At 50.5% G+C, this 15,040-nt stretch overlaps 1 protein-coding gene across 2 annotated transcripts in view; it reads right to left on the bottom strand.

The window, feature by feature from the left end:
* The window catches only part of INPP5D (inositol polyphosphate-5-phosphatase D), a 151,960-nt gene that overhangs the window by 89,535 nt on the left and 47,385 nt on the right, over positions 1 to 15,040 (bottom strand). For both annotated transcript variants that reach the window (XM_030802963.1, XM_030802964.1), the window contains exon 3: positions 2,808 to 2,958. In XM_030802963.1, coding sequence (XP_030658823.1) covers positions 2,808 to 2,958 — 151 coding nt within the window. The remainder of the gene's footprint in view (positions 1 to 2,807; positions 2,959 to 15,040) is intronic.

Raw genomic sequence — 15,040 nt, 5'->3', positions numbered from 1 at the left:
TTTTTTCAGCCTTCACAGAAACTTCTCGGGATCTTCCTCCAGACAGCCATGCCCAGAGGGGCCCAACTAGCTGGGGTGGGCAACCCGAGGGGAGTGAGGGTGTTTAGTGTGGAGGGCGTTTCTGCAGAACAGCTTCTCAGCATGGCCCTGGGCGCCTGGGGGCAGCTGTTCGGGTGCAGCCAGGACGCGGTGCTGGTGAGTGACCTTGGGCTCACAGTGGGACAGGTCAGCCCTAGCTCTTCCACAGCCTGACCTTCCTGATTCCAGAGGGCAGCACTCACTCAGACCAGGGAGGCCAGAAGGGACAGGGCCTGCCTGGGGCCCTTTCAGCCTCCATGGAGCTGCGTTCCTTTTGGAAACGAAGAGCTGCACAACCATGAAAAGTGTGTTTCCATGAGGTTGGGAGGGAGCAGGGGGTCCTGGTGGCCCACAAGCCAGCCCACAGGTGAGGGAGAAAAAGGATGCCTGCAGCAAGCCCCCAGAACAGGCAGGAGCCAGGCAAGGGTCTCAGGGTCTCCGGACAAATCTCTCCTCTCTTCGGGGAGAGGCTGGGGGACCTGGCGGTCTCCACCTGCTGGAATTCAGGAAGAGTCCTGGCCAACTGAGGGGCCCGGTTAGGTATCTCATTGTTTTCTTTTACGAAATAAGCCTTTTTTTTTTTTAATTTGTATTTTAATTTCAGGGGTACCTGTGCAGGTTTGTTACATAGGTAAACTTAGGTCATGGGGTTTGTTGTACAGATTATGTCATCATCCTGGTATTAAGCCTAGTACCCAATAGTTATTTCTGATCCTGTCCCTCCTCCCACCCCCTCAGGTAGGCTCCAGTGTGTGCTGTTCTCCTCTTTGTGTCCATGTGTGTTCATCATTTATCTCCCACTTAAGTGAGAACATGTGGTATTTGGTTTTCTGTTCTTGTGTTAGTTTGCTAAGGATAATGACCTCCAGCTCCACCCATGTTCCTGTAAAGGACATGATCTCATTCTTTTTACTGGCTGCATACTATTCCATGGTGTATATGTACAACATTTTCTTTATCCAGTCTACCACTGATGGGCATTTAGGCTGATTCCATGTCTTTGCTATTGCAAATAGTGCTGCAATGAACATACGCAGATGTGTCTTCGTAACAAAATGATTTCTATTCCCTTAGGTATATTCTCAGTAAATCTTTGAGGGGAAAAGTGGGGCATCCCCAGGCAAGCTCCTTCTCTGCAAAACTTTCTCCATCTGACTCTTGCTCTATTGGTCTTTGTCCCTATGCTGTAAAGGGCACCCTAAGTCTCACATACTTTTTAGGGACTGTATAATTTTTTTTTTTTTTTTTTTTTTGAGACGGAGTCTCCCTCTGTTGCCAGGGTGGAGTTCAGTTTCGCGATCTTGGCTCACTGCAACCTCCACCTCCCGTGTTCAAGGGAGTCTCCTACCTCAGCCTCCCAAGTAGCTGGAACTACAGGCGTGTACCACCACACCTGGCTAATTTTTTTTTTTTTGAGACGGAGTCTCGCTCTGTCGCCCAGGCTGGAGTGCAGTGGCGCAATCTCGGCTCACTGCAAGCTCCGCCTCCCGGGTTCACACCATTCTCCTGCCTCAGCCTCTCCGAGTAGCTGGGACTACAGGCACCCTCCACCACACCCGGCTAATTTTTTGTATTTTTAGTAGAGACGGGGTTTCACCGTGGTCTCGATCTCCTGACCTCGTGATCCGCCCGCCTCAGCCTCCCAAAGTGCTGGGATTACAAGCGTGAGCCACCGCGCCCAGCCTTAATTTTTGTATTTTTAGTAGAGACAAGGTTTCACCATGTTGGCCAGGATGGTCTTGATCTCCTGACCTCATGATCTGCCCACCTCTGTTTCCCAAAGTGTTGGGATTACAGGCGTGAGCCACCGCACCCGGCTGGGACTGTACATTTTTTTCAACATATTTTTAGGGGTTGTATTTCCCCCACCCCCTTTTAATGATGACATAAAGAAACACCTTCCTCATCCTCCCAGTTAGGTGCAAGGGTCTCCTCCTTCACTCTCCTCACAGTGAAATTCAGTGGATTGTAATGATGCTAATGACTGTAGCTGCATTTATGGAGTGCTCACTATTAATATGTACCAGGCTCTGGGTGCTACATTTCTCGACTCATTTGATCCTTGGGATACCGTGAGAGGCAGGTACTATTGTTATTCTCTCTCTGTCTTTGTAAAGGCTAGTCAAGTGAAGCAGAGGACGTGCAGTCTTTACTGTCTCTCTCTTTCTCTCCTTTTTTCTTAGACAAAGTCTCTTCTGTCACCCAGGCTAGAGTGCAGTGGTGCAATCACGGCTGACTGCAACCTTGAACTCCTGGGCTCAAGGGATCCTCCTGCCTTGGCCTCCTAAGTAGCTAGGACTACAGGCCTGAGCCACCATGCCTGAATAAATTTTTTAAAAAGCTTTTTGTAGACACAGGATTGCCTATGTTGCCCAGAAGGGTCTCAAACTCCTGGCCTCAAGCGATCCTCCCACCTCGGCCTCCCAAAGTTCTGGGGTTACAGGCGTGAGCCAGCAAGCCCAGCCTTATTTTTACTGTCTCTTTAAAGAGAAGTCTGTGATTCAGAAAGGTCAGGTAATTTCTCCAAGGTCACATAGCTAATAAGCTGGGTAGGAGGAATTTTAACCCACGTCTGCCTGACCCCAGAGCCTGTGTTCCTAACTTGTCCTTAACCCCCATGCCAACAGTCTCCCTCTGATAATAGGACTCACCTAATCTACAAGCACTCAAGATGGGTGCAGGGCAAGTTCCCAAAAGTACTTCCTGCCGTCCTGTCCCTCCCTCCCTACCTGTGTCCTCCTCAGGGTCGTCGCCTGTGTCCTCTTCCTCCAGCGGCACAGGGTATTGCAGATGGGTCACCAGCCCCATGTTTTCCTTCTTGTAAAACTCGATGAGCTGGTCCAGCTTGGTGAAGAACCTCATGGGGACGCCTTCGGATGCCTGAGGACAACACCCAAACAAACGCACATGTTAACCGACTAGAATGTCAGCCAACCACAAAGGCCACCTGCGGCGGAGACCAGCGAGGCGGAGGGAGTGACTGCGATCCAGGAAAATCCCTGGGCTCCTACGCAGGGTGTGTGGCCCTCACGCCCACAACCTCACATCCTGCACCCAGCAGCTGCCAAGGGCCCTTCTGAAAAGGTACACAGAGGATCGTTCCTAAGATCTGTTTTTTCTTTCCGTTTTTAAAATCTTTTATTTTTAAAAGTATTTTTGGGCCAGGCACGGTGGCTCACACCTGTAATCCCAGCACTTTGGGAGGCCAAGGCAGGTGGATCACCTGAGGTCAGGAGTTTGAGACCAGCCTGGCCAACATCATGATGAAACCCCATCTCTACTAAAAAAAAAAAAAAAAAAAAATACAAAAATTAGCCGGGCGTGGTGGCAGGTGCCTGTAATTCCAGCTACTTGGGAGGCTGAGACAGGAGAATCACTTGAACCTGGGAGGCAGAGGTTGCAGTGAGCTGAGATCACGCCACTACACTCCAGCCTGGGCAACTCAGTCTCGAAATAAAATAAAATAAAATAAAAGTATTTTTATACAAATAGTACATTTATATTATGGCAAAATTAGAAATATGGATTTTTTTAAAATAAGAAATTTGTCTGGGTGTGGTGGCTCATGCCAGTAATCCCAGCACTTTGGGAGGCTGAGGTGGGCACATCACTTGAAGTCAGGAGTTCCAGACCAGTCTGGCCGACATGGTAAAACCCAGTCTCTACTAAAAATACAAAAATTAGCTGGGCGTGGTGGTGTGCACCTGTAATTTCAGCTACTTGGGAGGGTGAGGCAGGAGGTTGCAGTGAGCCAAGATCGCACTACTGCACTCCAGCCTGGGCAACAGAGTAAGACCCTGTCTCAAAACAAAAAAAAAAAAAAGAAAGAAAGAAATCACCTGTAATCCCACAACCCCAAGATACCTATTTTCAACAGTTTAGAATGTGTTTTTCTAGAATTTGTGAGTGTGTTTGGTGGGGAAGTTACTTTTATTTTTTCCTTCACAAAGAACTTTTTTTTAAAAAAACACAAGAAAAAATCAATTCCAGCAATTGCTTTGCTTTTATTTATTTTTTTTCATTTGTTACAGTTGTTTTTATCAAAACTCAGTAAATGATCTACCTGGTTTGTATCTGTTGCTGATAGCAGAGGACCTTGGGGGTAATTGTGCTGGGTATTCAAATGCCCTGGGGCAGATCCCCTTCCTGTAAGCCCCGTGGCTCCAGGTGCAAGATGGGCTCCACCCCTACCTCACCCTTTACCTTCTTGCCAGGCCCTGCCCTCAGGGGCAGCTGAACAGGAGCAAGGGATCAGGCTGTTGGTAGATACAGGAATGAGCCCCAAAGAGGCACCCCTCTGGGTGGGGCCTCCCTGGCCTGGAGGAGCATAGCGCCCCTGGCAACTGCTAAGTGCCTGTGATTCACCCTGTCCTCATAACAGCCACCATGCCAGTGACTTTCAGATTATTTATTTTATTTTATTTGAGATGGAGTCTCACTCTGTCGCCCAGGCTGGAGTGCAGTGGCACGGTCTTGGCTCACTGCAGCCTCCATCTCCTGGGTTCAAGTGATTTTCTGGCCTCAGCCTCTCAAGCAGCTGGGATTACGGGTGCCCGCCACCACACCCAGCTAATTTTTGTAATTTTAGTAGAGACGGGGTTTCACCATGTTGGCCAAGCTGGTCTCGAAATCCTGACCTCAGGTGATCCACCCACCTCGGCCTCCCAAACTGCTGGGATTACAGGTGTGAGCTACCACACCCAGCAACCTTCAGGTCATTTTAAAATTAGTTGAGAAGGTGCCGTCCTTGGAGTTGGAAGTCAAGGATCTCACTGCTCCTCTGGGGGCTGCCAGCTGCCTTCTTTCTGGAGGGAATGGGACCCCTCGCCTGTGGGAAACGAGACCCATAGGCAAGTAGGATGGAGGTTGAAAAGCCCACCCTGGTTGGTGAACAGGCGGCATCTGGCCTGAGCGTGGCTGGGCCAAGCGTTGGCCTTCCCGCCTCCAAGTCAGATATCGACTGGGATTGGGATTGATTTGGGCGGGTGGGAGGGTGCCTGAAGGTCTTCGGGATTACAGGTAAGTGGAATCAGGAGAGATGAGGCAGGATGACCCAGACTGGGACAGATTCAGACATCAGGGAGCAGGGTTAGGACTCAGACCTGTTCCCGAGCCCTTGTGCCTGGGTGGCAAACTCCAATCCTAGTGAGGACACATACGCCTCTTTCACTGACCTGTGATTCAGGGCTGTCCATCTGGGCTCTGTCTCTGTCTCTGTCTGTCTCTCTCTTTCCAAGTGTGTTTTTTGTGTGCATATGCATATACAAGTCTGTGCCTGGGTGTGTGTGTGTGTGTGTCTTAAGTTAGTAAATTTATAGAGAGTTTAGCAAAAGGGTGTTCTAAATTCTTTTCAATAAATTCCCTTGTTTTCACAAAGCACCATGTTAAGCAATCTCTTTCAAACATTGTGGAACCAGAGCTATCTGAGCAGCAGCAGCCAGGCCTTCTAAAAAGTAACGTGAGTAGGTTCAAAAACCAAAGTGAACAGAATAACAAAAATAATTTGACATGATACAAGATCTATGAACTCGATTCAGTTAAAGCAGTCGTGAAGTGTCAGACTCAAAAAATATACAGCTAATAGATGACAAGCCATTAAGAGCATGGAAAAGGAATATGAAAGTACCAAAGAAAGTCGAAGTCGAATGCCTCATGTGTGAATCCAGAAAAGGATTCTTGGCTGGAGGGTATCTGAAGAATGCGTGTTGGAGTGAGCATGTGAGATTTGGGAATTTAAGACGCACCAATGCTAAAACCAAGTAAGACACGTTATTTTATGCACCGCTAAGAAGCTGAACCACAGACTATGTTACACCATTGATTATAGACTTACATGACTCCAGAGATGTGAAATCTGAAAGGTAAACGTCTTAGACTTGATGACATACGCTGTGTACTAGGAACAGAGCAATTTAAAGGAGTCCCTGTGGACCCGGTGAGGGCACCGCGTGTGCCTGGCCCTCTCCCAGAGGCCAGGGAGCCAGGGTCTGACAAACCAAGGCTGCCGGCTGCCTGGGTTCCCAGGAAGGGAGAGAATGCAGGGAGAAGCCAAGCCTCACGGATGGCAGACAGGTGGCAAGCTGACAATGGCTGCTGACAAGTGTGCTGGGGAGGGAGCCTTCTTCCACCTCTCCCCCTCCGAGGGGAAAGCACCCAGGAAGAACACAGCAGGTCTACAGAAAGCAGATCCACAGGGACAGACCCCACCTGAGGGAAAACCTGCTGTGTGCAGTGGGCCCGCAGGAAGCACCCTGTGCCCACAGGCAGTGCAGACAGGAGACGGCGAAGGCGGGGCACCAACCAGGCAAAGGCAGGTGTCCCCGGAGAAAATGTCCAGGAAGGTGTCCTCATAAGGCTTTGCTCTTGACCCTAAGCTTTGACAAGGGAAACAGAGAACTTATGTTCAAAGCACATTCTAGAACAGGAAGAGAAAGAGTCAGAGCCCAAGACGAGGATAATAGAAGCTACAGAGCCGGCCCAGACAGGGGAGGGGCGGGGAGCGTGGTCTAGACAGGTGGGTGGTGAGGAGCATGGTCTGGCCTCAGTGTGTGCACTGCAGAGAGGAGCAGCCCACCCATGGTGTTGCATTCTGAACCTGGGCCCAGAAAGGTCCTGCATCAGGGTATGATGGCCAAGGGGACAGGGCAGAGTGGCCGGTGGGGGGATGGGTCCGTTCAAAGGGCGACCGTGACTGGGTGTGACCTAACAATCCCCACCCAGTCAGGTGGACAGTGTATTGACATCCACAGGCCAGCAGGAGCAGGGGGTTCCTGCTGGGACAGGCCTGGGGGTTCCCACCCACAGCAGGCCAAGTCCATACCCACCCAGCTGTGCACCCACAGTCAGGACAGGTCTGCTCACGGCTGTGCCATCCCCAGACTGTGCAGCAGGGCCTGGCAATTGGAGCGGCATTTAGTGGTTCCATGGATTTGCCGCCCTGGGTCAGGATGACAGACAAGAGTTGGATCCAGGAGGAGGGATGGTCAGGGAGGGCCTTCCGTGGGTCTGGAACTGGGGATGCAGAGAAACAGTGGCAAGCAGGGGAGCTGCCCTCACTCACATCCCCCAGCACGTTGCCAAAGGTGGTGCCTTTTCAGCAATTGTAAAAGGCAAAATGTGAACAAGGTGTCATGTGCATTTTTCATGTGCACGATCCAGAGTCCCGGCAGGAGGCAGATGTCTCATTAAACGGGGGAACTTGGGGAGAACATGTAGCGACAGAGCATAGGGATACCAATAAGAGGCAGTACAGCCCCCCCGAACTCGCAGTACTTACCACCCTGGGAAGATCACAGACAAGAAGCAGGTGCTGGAACCCAGAGGGGGCTGCCCAGCAGGCGCTGTGGCCTCCCGTGGAGCTGACCATGGAGACTTTACAGGATGGGGGCAGGGCAGTAGATCCCCTTCCCCCCAAAAAACTTCCCTCTCATCTGGCTGCGGCTCCCATTGGCCAAACCCAATGAAAAAGCAGGGGACAGGGAAGCGAATGAATTGGGGAGCAAATGGAAGATGCTCAGCACGTGAAGGCCACGGTGAAAAGACGCCCAAGGAGACAGAGGGAAAGCAAGTGCCTGCGTCCCCCCATGAGACGTCCAGGCTCCGATCGGGAGCTTAGCACCAGCCACACTTCTGACTAAGGAGGGGGCTGCCCTTGGTTCCTAACAGCCCAGGCTGCCAGACTTCGTTCCTCATTCCACAGCGGCTGCCTTCCTGAAAAGAGTTGTTAAGTCATTTTGAAACAGAGAAGGAAACCGTGAAGGCCCAAGTCAGCCGGGACATGATCCCCGCAATGGTTACCGGCGGCCCCCAAGTGATGCCCTCGGACACGTGGATTTCTGCCGTGGCAACTCTCCCTTTTCCCTGGAGTGAATGCCTCCGCCCTTTAGCAGGTAACTAGAGCACAACACAGGAAGCCTGATTTTGAACAAAACCAAGAGCAGCATTGCCTTATTTAAGCAGGCTTGTTAAATTATGACATCTCGGCCAGGCAGGGTGGCTCACGCCTGTAATCCCAGCAATTTGGGAGGCCAAGGCGGGTGCATCACGAGGTCAGGAGTTCAAGACCAGCCTGGCCAACATGGTGAAACCCTGTCTCTACTAAAAATATAAAAATTAGCCGGGTGCAGTGACAGGCGCCTGTAATCCCAGCTACTCAGGAGGCTGATGCAGGAGAATTGCTTGAACCCGAGCAGCAGTGGTTTCAGTGAGCTGAGATCAAGCCACTGCACTCCAGTCTGGGTGACAGAGTGAGACTCTGTCTCAAAGAAAAAAAAAATTATGAGGTCTTGGTCAGACATGGTGGCACACATCTGTAATCCCAGCACTTTGAGAGGTCGAGGTGGGCGGATTGCTTGAGCCCAGGAGGTGGAGACCAGCTTGGGCAACATGATGAAACCTGTCTCTACAAAAATACAAATATTGGCCAAACGTAGTGGTGCACACCTGTAGTCCCAGCTACTTGGAAGGCTGAGGTGGGAGGATTGCTTGAACCCAGGAGATGGAGGTTGTAGTGAGCCACAATCACACCACTGCACTCTAGCCTGGGCGACAGAGCAAGACCCTGTCTCAAAAGTATCTATGTATCTATATCTATATCTATCTATCTATATATATATCTGACATCTCAGGCTCAGAGTAGCCCTCCCTTCGGAGCTTTTTGGATCGGCAGAATGGACATGAATTTGTGCTCATAGCCAAGAGTCAAGCGGAAAAAACAAACAAACAAAACACGGTAGGAGTTCAGATTGTGAAACAACATACTCTTCTCCTGCCTCCCATTATTATTTCTAGGTCTGTGGAAAGTTCTGGGTGACTTCCAGCAGGATCATTTTTACAGTCTCTGCAGACAGCTCCCCACCAAGCCCCGCTTAGAGTCAGCAGCTCACTCTGCGTCATGTCATAGTTGCTGTGCCTGCCTTCCCCACAAGCTCATAAGTGGTTGAAGGAAAGGAACCCTGCTTGGCTCAGCCTCATAGTCCCCCAAGTCTCCTTGCAGAGGAGGTTGGTTGGAAGCATAATGACATAATGACAGCCCCCACCACTGTGTTGAGGGGCATGTGCATTGCAGAAAATGGACCTCTCCATTGAAGAAAGGTGTTGAGGGAACCAGAGATGTGGATTGCCAGGCTGGGCCTTGCAGGGAGAGGCACCTTTGTCTGACTGCTTGGCACCTGAGCTCACTCAGGTAGCAATACTCCTGGGGAAGGTACAGGGCAAGGGGAGAGGGGCTGCCTGTGGCCCCGGGGTTCAGGATGAGAAGGGCACTGGGGTCTTTAAAACAAAGAACAGCCGTTGTCCAGACTGCTAGAGGCTCAGGGCTGCACATGCTGAGAAGTGCTGCATTTCCAGACACACTTCCTGGGCTGTGACTTTCCAACACCGTCCAGGAAAGTCACACCATCCAGGAGAGTCGTTGAACAGGCTCAAGTTTCCCAGGGGGTAATTTTAACTTTAACACTGTTTGCTGTCTCTAAATGAGGCGTAAAACAGGACTAGGCACAGAGGAAGGCCATGCAGGCAGAGCAGGAGCCCTGGGGTGCTGGGAACCCCCCGCAAGAGTCTTCCAGGCTTCGTTTTAAATGGAAGAGCATATAGAATGATTGTGGAGATTTTACCAGTGGTGGGACAGTATTAAGAAGTGGGAAACAGGCCAGGCGCGGTGGCTCACACCTGTAATCCCAGCACTTTGGGAAGCTGAGGCAGGCGGATCACCTGAGGTCAGGAGATCGAAACCAGCCTGGCCAACATGGTGAAACCTCATCTCCACTAAAAATACAAAATTAGATGGGCGTGGTGGCGCATGCCTGTAATCCCAGACACTTGGGAGGCGGAGGCAGGAGAATCGCTTGAACCTGGGAGGCGGAGGTTGTGGTGAGCCGAGATTGCGCCATTGCAGTCCAGCCTGGGTGACAAGAGCGAAACTCCATCTAAAAAAAAAAGTGGGAAACAAACCAAACCAAACACCCTGCTCAGTTGCTCCCCGCACCATAGCATTTGTTTCAAGTTAGATGAGAAAGCCACTAGAGAGGACGGTGAAAACACCCCTCAGCTGTGGTGGAGAGCATGCTGTGGGTTTGCGGGGTGGCTGCTGTTTTTATTACTTCCATTTCCCAGTGGGGAGACTCCCCACCTGTGGAGGCTGGGAAGTTTCTCAAGGCCACAGAGGCAGAGCTGGATTCAGTCCAGGTCTCGGAGCCCACTGACCCAGGCATTCACACATCCCAAGGCTGGGTGAGGGTCAGTGTGGAGTCTGACGGCGCAGCCCGAGCCTTTGAGTTCTGGAAGGAGACCTCCTGCTGCGTTTGCCCTGCTCTGAGCCAGCTCATCTGAGGGAAAGGCTGGACGCAGCCTCCTGTCCAGCTCTCACTAGGGGTGGGGGCCACCTCCGCCCGGCCTGGCCTATCCCCTCTCTGCAACCCCTGAAATGCTTTCCTGTACTTCTCTCCTGCCCTCAGGATGGTCTCAACCTTTAACCACCTCCTCTCCCCCAAACTTCAGAATCATAGAGCCCCACGTGGGTGAAGAAGTGGGGGAGAAAGAAGGGCCAGAGCATGATCACGGCTCACGGCAGCCTCGACCTCACAGGCTCCAGTGATCCTCACACCTCAGCCTCCCAAGTACCTGGGACTATAGGCATGCATCACCACGTTTGGCTAATTTTTTAGTATTTTTTTGTAGAGACGGAATTTTGCCATGTTGCCCAGGCTGGTCTAAAACTCCTGGACTCAGATGATTTGCCCATCTCGGTCTCCCAAAGTGCTAGGATTACAGGCGTGAGTCATTGCGCCTGGCCTTAAATTGTTATTAAAAGCAAAAACTAGTAACTTTACAATCGTTATTGTAACCTGGCAGCCACCAGCTTAACCAAGTGTCCAGTGTTAAGTTCTGCAGTAACAGTAGAAGGCCATTGTACCCCCTGAGATGGGTGCACAGAGGACATAGCATTGCTGCTATGCACTCCTGCAGAAAACGCAGAATCCAGGCCATGTCATGTGGAGACACCTGAAAACCCAAAATTGAGGGACAGTCTACAAAATTATTAGCTTATTCTATTGAAAAATGCCAAGGTCACAAAAGACAAGAAAAGGCAAGGAACTGTGCCCAATTAAAGGACACTGAAGGGATATGACAATTACATGTAACAAATCATCCTGGATTGAGCCTCAGCCCAGAAGGGGGAAATTATGTGTGTGTGTGTGTGTGTGTGTGTGTGTGTGTGTGTATAAAAGTTATATATAACTTCCATAAATATGTAAATAATAGATGTATATATTGTTATTAAGACTATTAAAAACATTTGAACGAAGGGTCTAAGAATTAGATGGTGGTATTTCATCCATGTTAATTTCCTGATTTTGGCGGTTGAATGTGGTTACAAAGAAGAGTCTTTATCACTTAGGAAAAACACATTGATATATTTAGGAACAATGGGGCATCGTCAGCAACTTGTCAATAATTCAGAAAAATGATAATAGTAATATGAGTGAAACGATGATAAACAGTACGCTAAAACATTAATTGGGGAAAGCAGAGGGTATAAAGGAATTCTTTGTACCATTCTTGAAAATGTTCTATAAGTCAAATTATCTTTTTTTTAAAATAACCACTTTTTTTTCTTTTTTTTTTGTGAGACAGAGTCTTGCCGTGTTGCCCAGGCTGGAGTGCAGTGGTGCAATCTCGTCTCACTGCAACCTCCACCTCCCAAGTTCAAGCGATTCTCCTACCTCAGCTTCTCAAGTAGCCAGGACTGCAGGCATGTGCCACCACACCCAGCTAATTTTTGTATTTTTTAGTAGAGATGCGGTTTCACTACATGTTGGCCAGGCTGGTCTCGAACTCCCGACCTCAGGTGATCCACCTGCCTCAGCTTCCCAAAGTGATGGGATTACAGGCGTCAGCCACTGCGCCCAGCCTAAATAACCACTTTTTGAGCTAAACACTGTAATAGTTTGTTGAAAATCAGCCTATGTAACCTAGCTGATGTAATTGGTACGAGCGTGCATATGTGCATGCACACACACAAAGCAGGGGGAGGTTAGAGAGCAGCGTGTTGCTGGGCGCAGTGACTCATGCCTAGAATCTCAGCCCTTTGGGACACTGAGGTGGGAAGATGGCTCGAGCCCAGGAGTTAGAGACCAGCCTGGGCAACATAATGAGAACTCGTCTCTATTAAAAAAAAATAAAAATAAAAAATTAGGCCAGGCACTGTGGCTCACACCTGTAATCCCAGCACTTTGGGAGGCCGAGGCCAGTGAATCATTTGAGGTCAGGAGCTCAAGACCAGCCTGGTCAACATGCTGAAACCCTGTCGCTACTACAAATACAAAAAAAATTAGTCAGGCTTGGTGGTGTGTACCTGTAATCCCAGCTACTCAGGAGGCTGAGGCATGAGAATCGCTTGAACCTGGGAGGCGGAGGCTGCAGTGAGCAGAGATCATGCCACTGCACTCCAGTCTGGGTGACAGAGTGAGACTCTGTCTCAAAAAAAAAAAAAAAAAATTAGCTGAGCATGGTGGCACACGCCTATAGTCTCAGCTACTTAGGAGGCTGAAATGGGAGAATCCCTTGAGCCTGAGAAATGCAGACTGCAGTGAACAAAGATTGTGCTCCTACACTCCAGCCTGGGCAACAGAATGAGACCCTGTCTCAAAAAAAAGAAAAAGACTGGTGGGCGTGGTGGCTCCCGCCTGTAATCCCAGCACTTAGGGAGGCTGAGGCGGGTGGTTCATGAGGTCAGGAGTTCGAGACCAGCCTGGCCAACATGGTGAAACCCCATCTCTACTAAAGATACAAAAAAAATTAGCTGGGCATGGTGGCAGGCGCCTGTAATCCCAGCTACTCAGGAGGCTGAGGAAGGAGAATTGCTTGAACCTGGGAGGCGGAGGTTGCAGTGAGCCGAGATTGTGCCATTGTACTGCAGCCTGGGTAACAGGGTGAGATTCCGTCTCAACAACAACAACAACAGCAACAGCAACAACAACAAAAAAAAAAACAAAAAACAACAAAGAAAGAAAGAAAAGAAATCATCTTGCCTAAACGTGTCTATTTTTATCATACAAAAACATTCCCAGTCTATATACTTCTAAAGGTTTCTGTACAAAAGCTGCAAATACCATGGAAACACCTACGATGCCCGAATAGTTGCAACAATGCTCACACCAATAAGAAAAAGGTCAATTACAGAGAACCAGAGTCACACAGCAGCGTGCACAGACGAGGGTGAGGTGACCAAAGCAGCCCACGACAAGCACTGTGGTGAGTGCAGGCGGTCCCCTTGCTCTTCTTGGCTGTCTCAGCTGAAGCGTGTGCTGTGGGACTAGCCAGAGGGGAGGGGCTGCACTCTCTTCAGCAGCACAAGTGTCTCGGCTGGGGCTGCAGGATGGAGGTGGATGGGCAGTGTGCGTTGGCATGGCAAAGCTAGGCTCCTGCAAGTTTCCATCCACAGAAGAGCAAGGCAGGTCTCATTTTGTGACCAGGAGAGGGAGGTACTCTGGAGGGGCAGAGGAATTGGAGTAGATAGGACATAGCTTCTGTTTTCTCCCACAACCCATGGCTTGATTTAGCTTCTGGAATGACTGAGCATCAGACAGAGACTGATGGTGTGCACTCTTTTGTGGGTCTCTGGGTACAAATCAAAGCCTAGCACGGGGCAGGGGGTTTTCCCCTCTCTGCCATGCAGAAGCTGCAAGACTGTGGATGGGTAGCTTTAGCACCTGGCACAGAGCCCTAGGCTGGGACAGTGACCTTGGTGTTCTCGCGGTACCTGGGGCAGTGCCTGTCAGAGACCTGCACATTAGGACCTGGCAGAGGAGGAAGGAAAGGTGCCCCCGTGCTGCCCTGGGAGGGAGCAGGGAGGGGCTCCTTGGGGGCATCTCAGAAATACTTGTGGAAACTTTCAAAGGGGCAAATTTCTGGTAGTCGGGCTGCAGGGAATTTGAGCTGGCACATCTCACAAAGATGGCCTGATTTTGTGGGTTCCTGGGGCTTGGAAGGCCGTGAGCTCTGACCGGCACTTGGAGGGAAAGAAAGGAGGCAACATCGCAAGACCTTATCTCGATTAAAAGAAAAAAAAAAAGAATGGATGTTGATTGATATTAGATGTGGAAGGAAGTGGGCCAGATGTGCTCACATATGTGATCTAATTTATATTTTATCTAATAGTGCAGGTGGGTTTGATATCTTCAGCTTACAGATGGGGAAACTGAGTCTCAGAGAGGTTGAGCAGCTTGCCTGAGCAGTCAAAGATGTTGTCAGAAGAGCAGCATCCCAGGGGACATTTCAAGATGAGAGAGATGAGAGAGGGGGTGGAGGTGGTGGGTGGGGACCCTGGACTCTCTAGCTAGATGATAGTGAGATCCCGGAGGAGGACAGGCACAGAGCCAGGGGGCTGCCAGCCCAGGGCAGAGAAGGCAGTCAGAGACGCTGTGGCAGACACAAGCCACTCAGGCTCAGCGGGTGGGTAGGGTGGTGTGAAACCTGGCATTTGGGGAGTCTACCTCCTGGAGGACAGCAGGTCTGCCCCCCGGGACTATGGTGGACTGAGAGGTGGGAGGGGTGAAGCTGGCACTTGCTATCTGTGGGCACAGTCCAGTCTCCACTGGACCCAAACCACATGTCTGGAGACTTGAAAAGGGTAAAAGCCAATGCCAGTCTTGGTCAGAATCTGTGTGCGGAAGGGAGTGCCGTGGCAGCGCTGGGGAAGAGGCCCAAGCTTAAGGGAAGGAAAGTAAAGACTGAGCCCAAGCACCCACCCTGCCTCCACCCACCCACCAGCTGGGACCAGAAGGGACATCATGACTCCCACCCCAGACACCCGGTTCTTCCCAGCTCCCCAGTGAGCACCAGGTTATAACCCCTCCCCAGGCCCTTGCTGTCCAGGGCTGGGGGACCCTGGCACTAGTGGAGCTGGATTCTGTCTTCTCCCAACTACTTCATTCCAACCAGCCCCAACTTCCTGAAGCTA

The sequence above is a fragment of the Nomascus leucogenys genome, chromosome 22a (assembly GCF_006542625.1).
Source record: "Nomascus leucogenys isolate Asia chromosome 22a, Asia_NLE_v1, whole genome shotgun sequence".
NCBI lineage: Eukaryota > Metazoa > Chordata > Mammalia > Primates > Hylobatidae > Nomascus > Nomascus leucogenys.
Note: the sequence above shows the minus strand (reverse complement) of the source record. Positions and strands in the feature narration are given on the sequence as shown.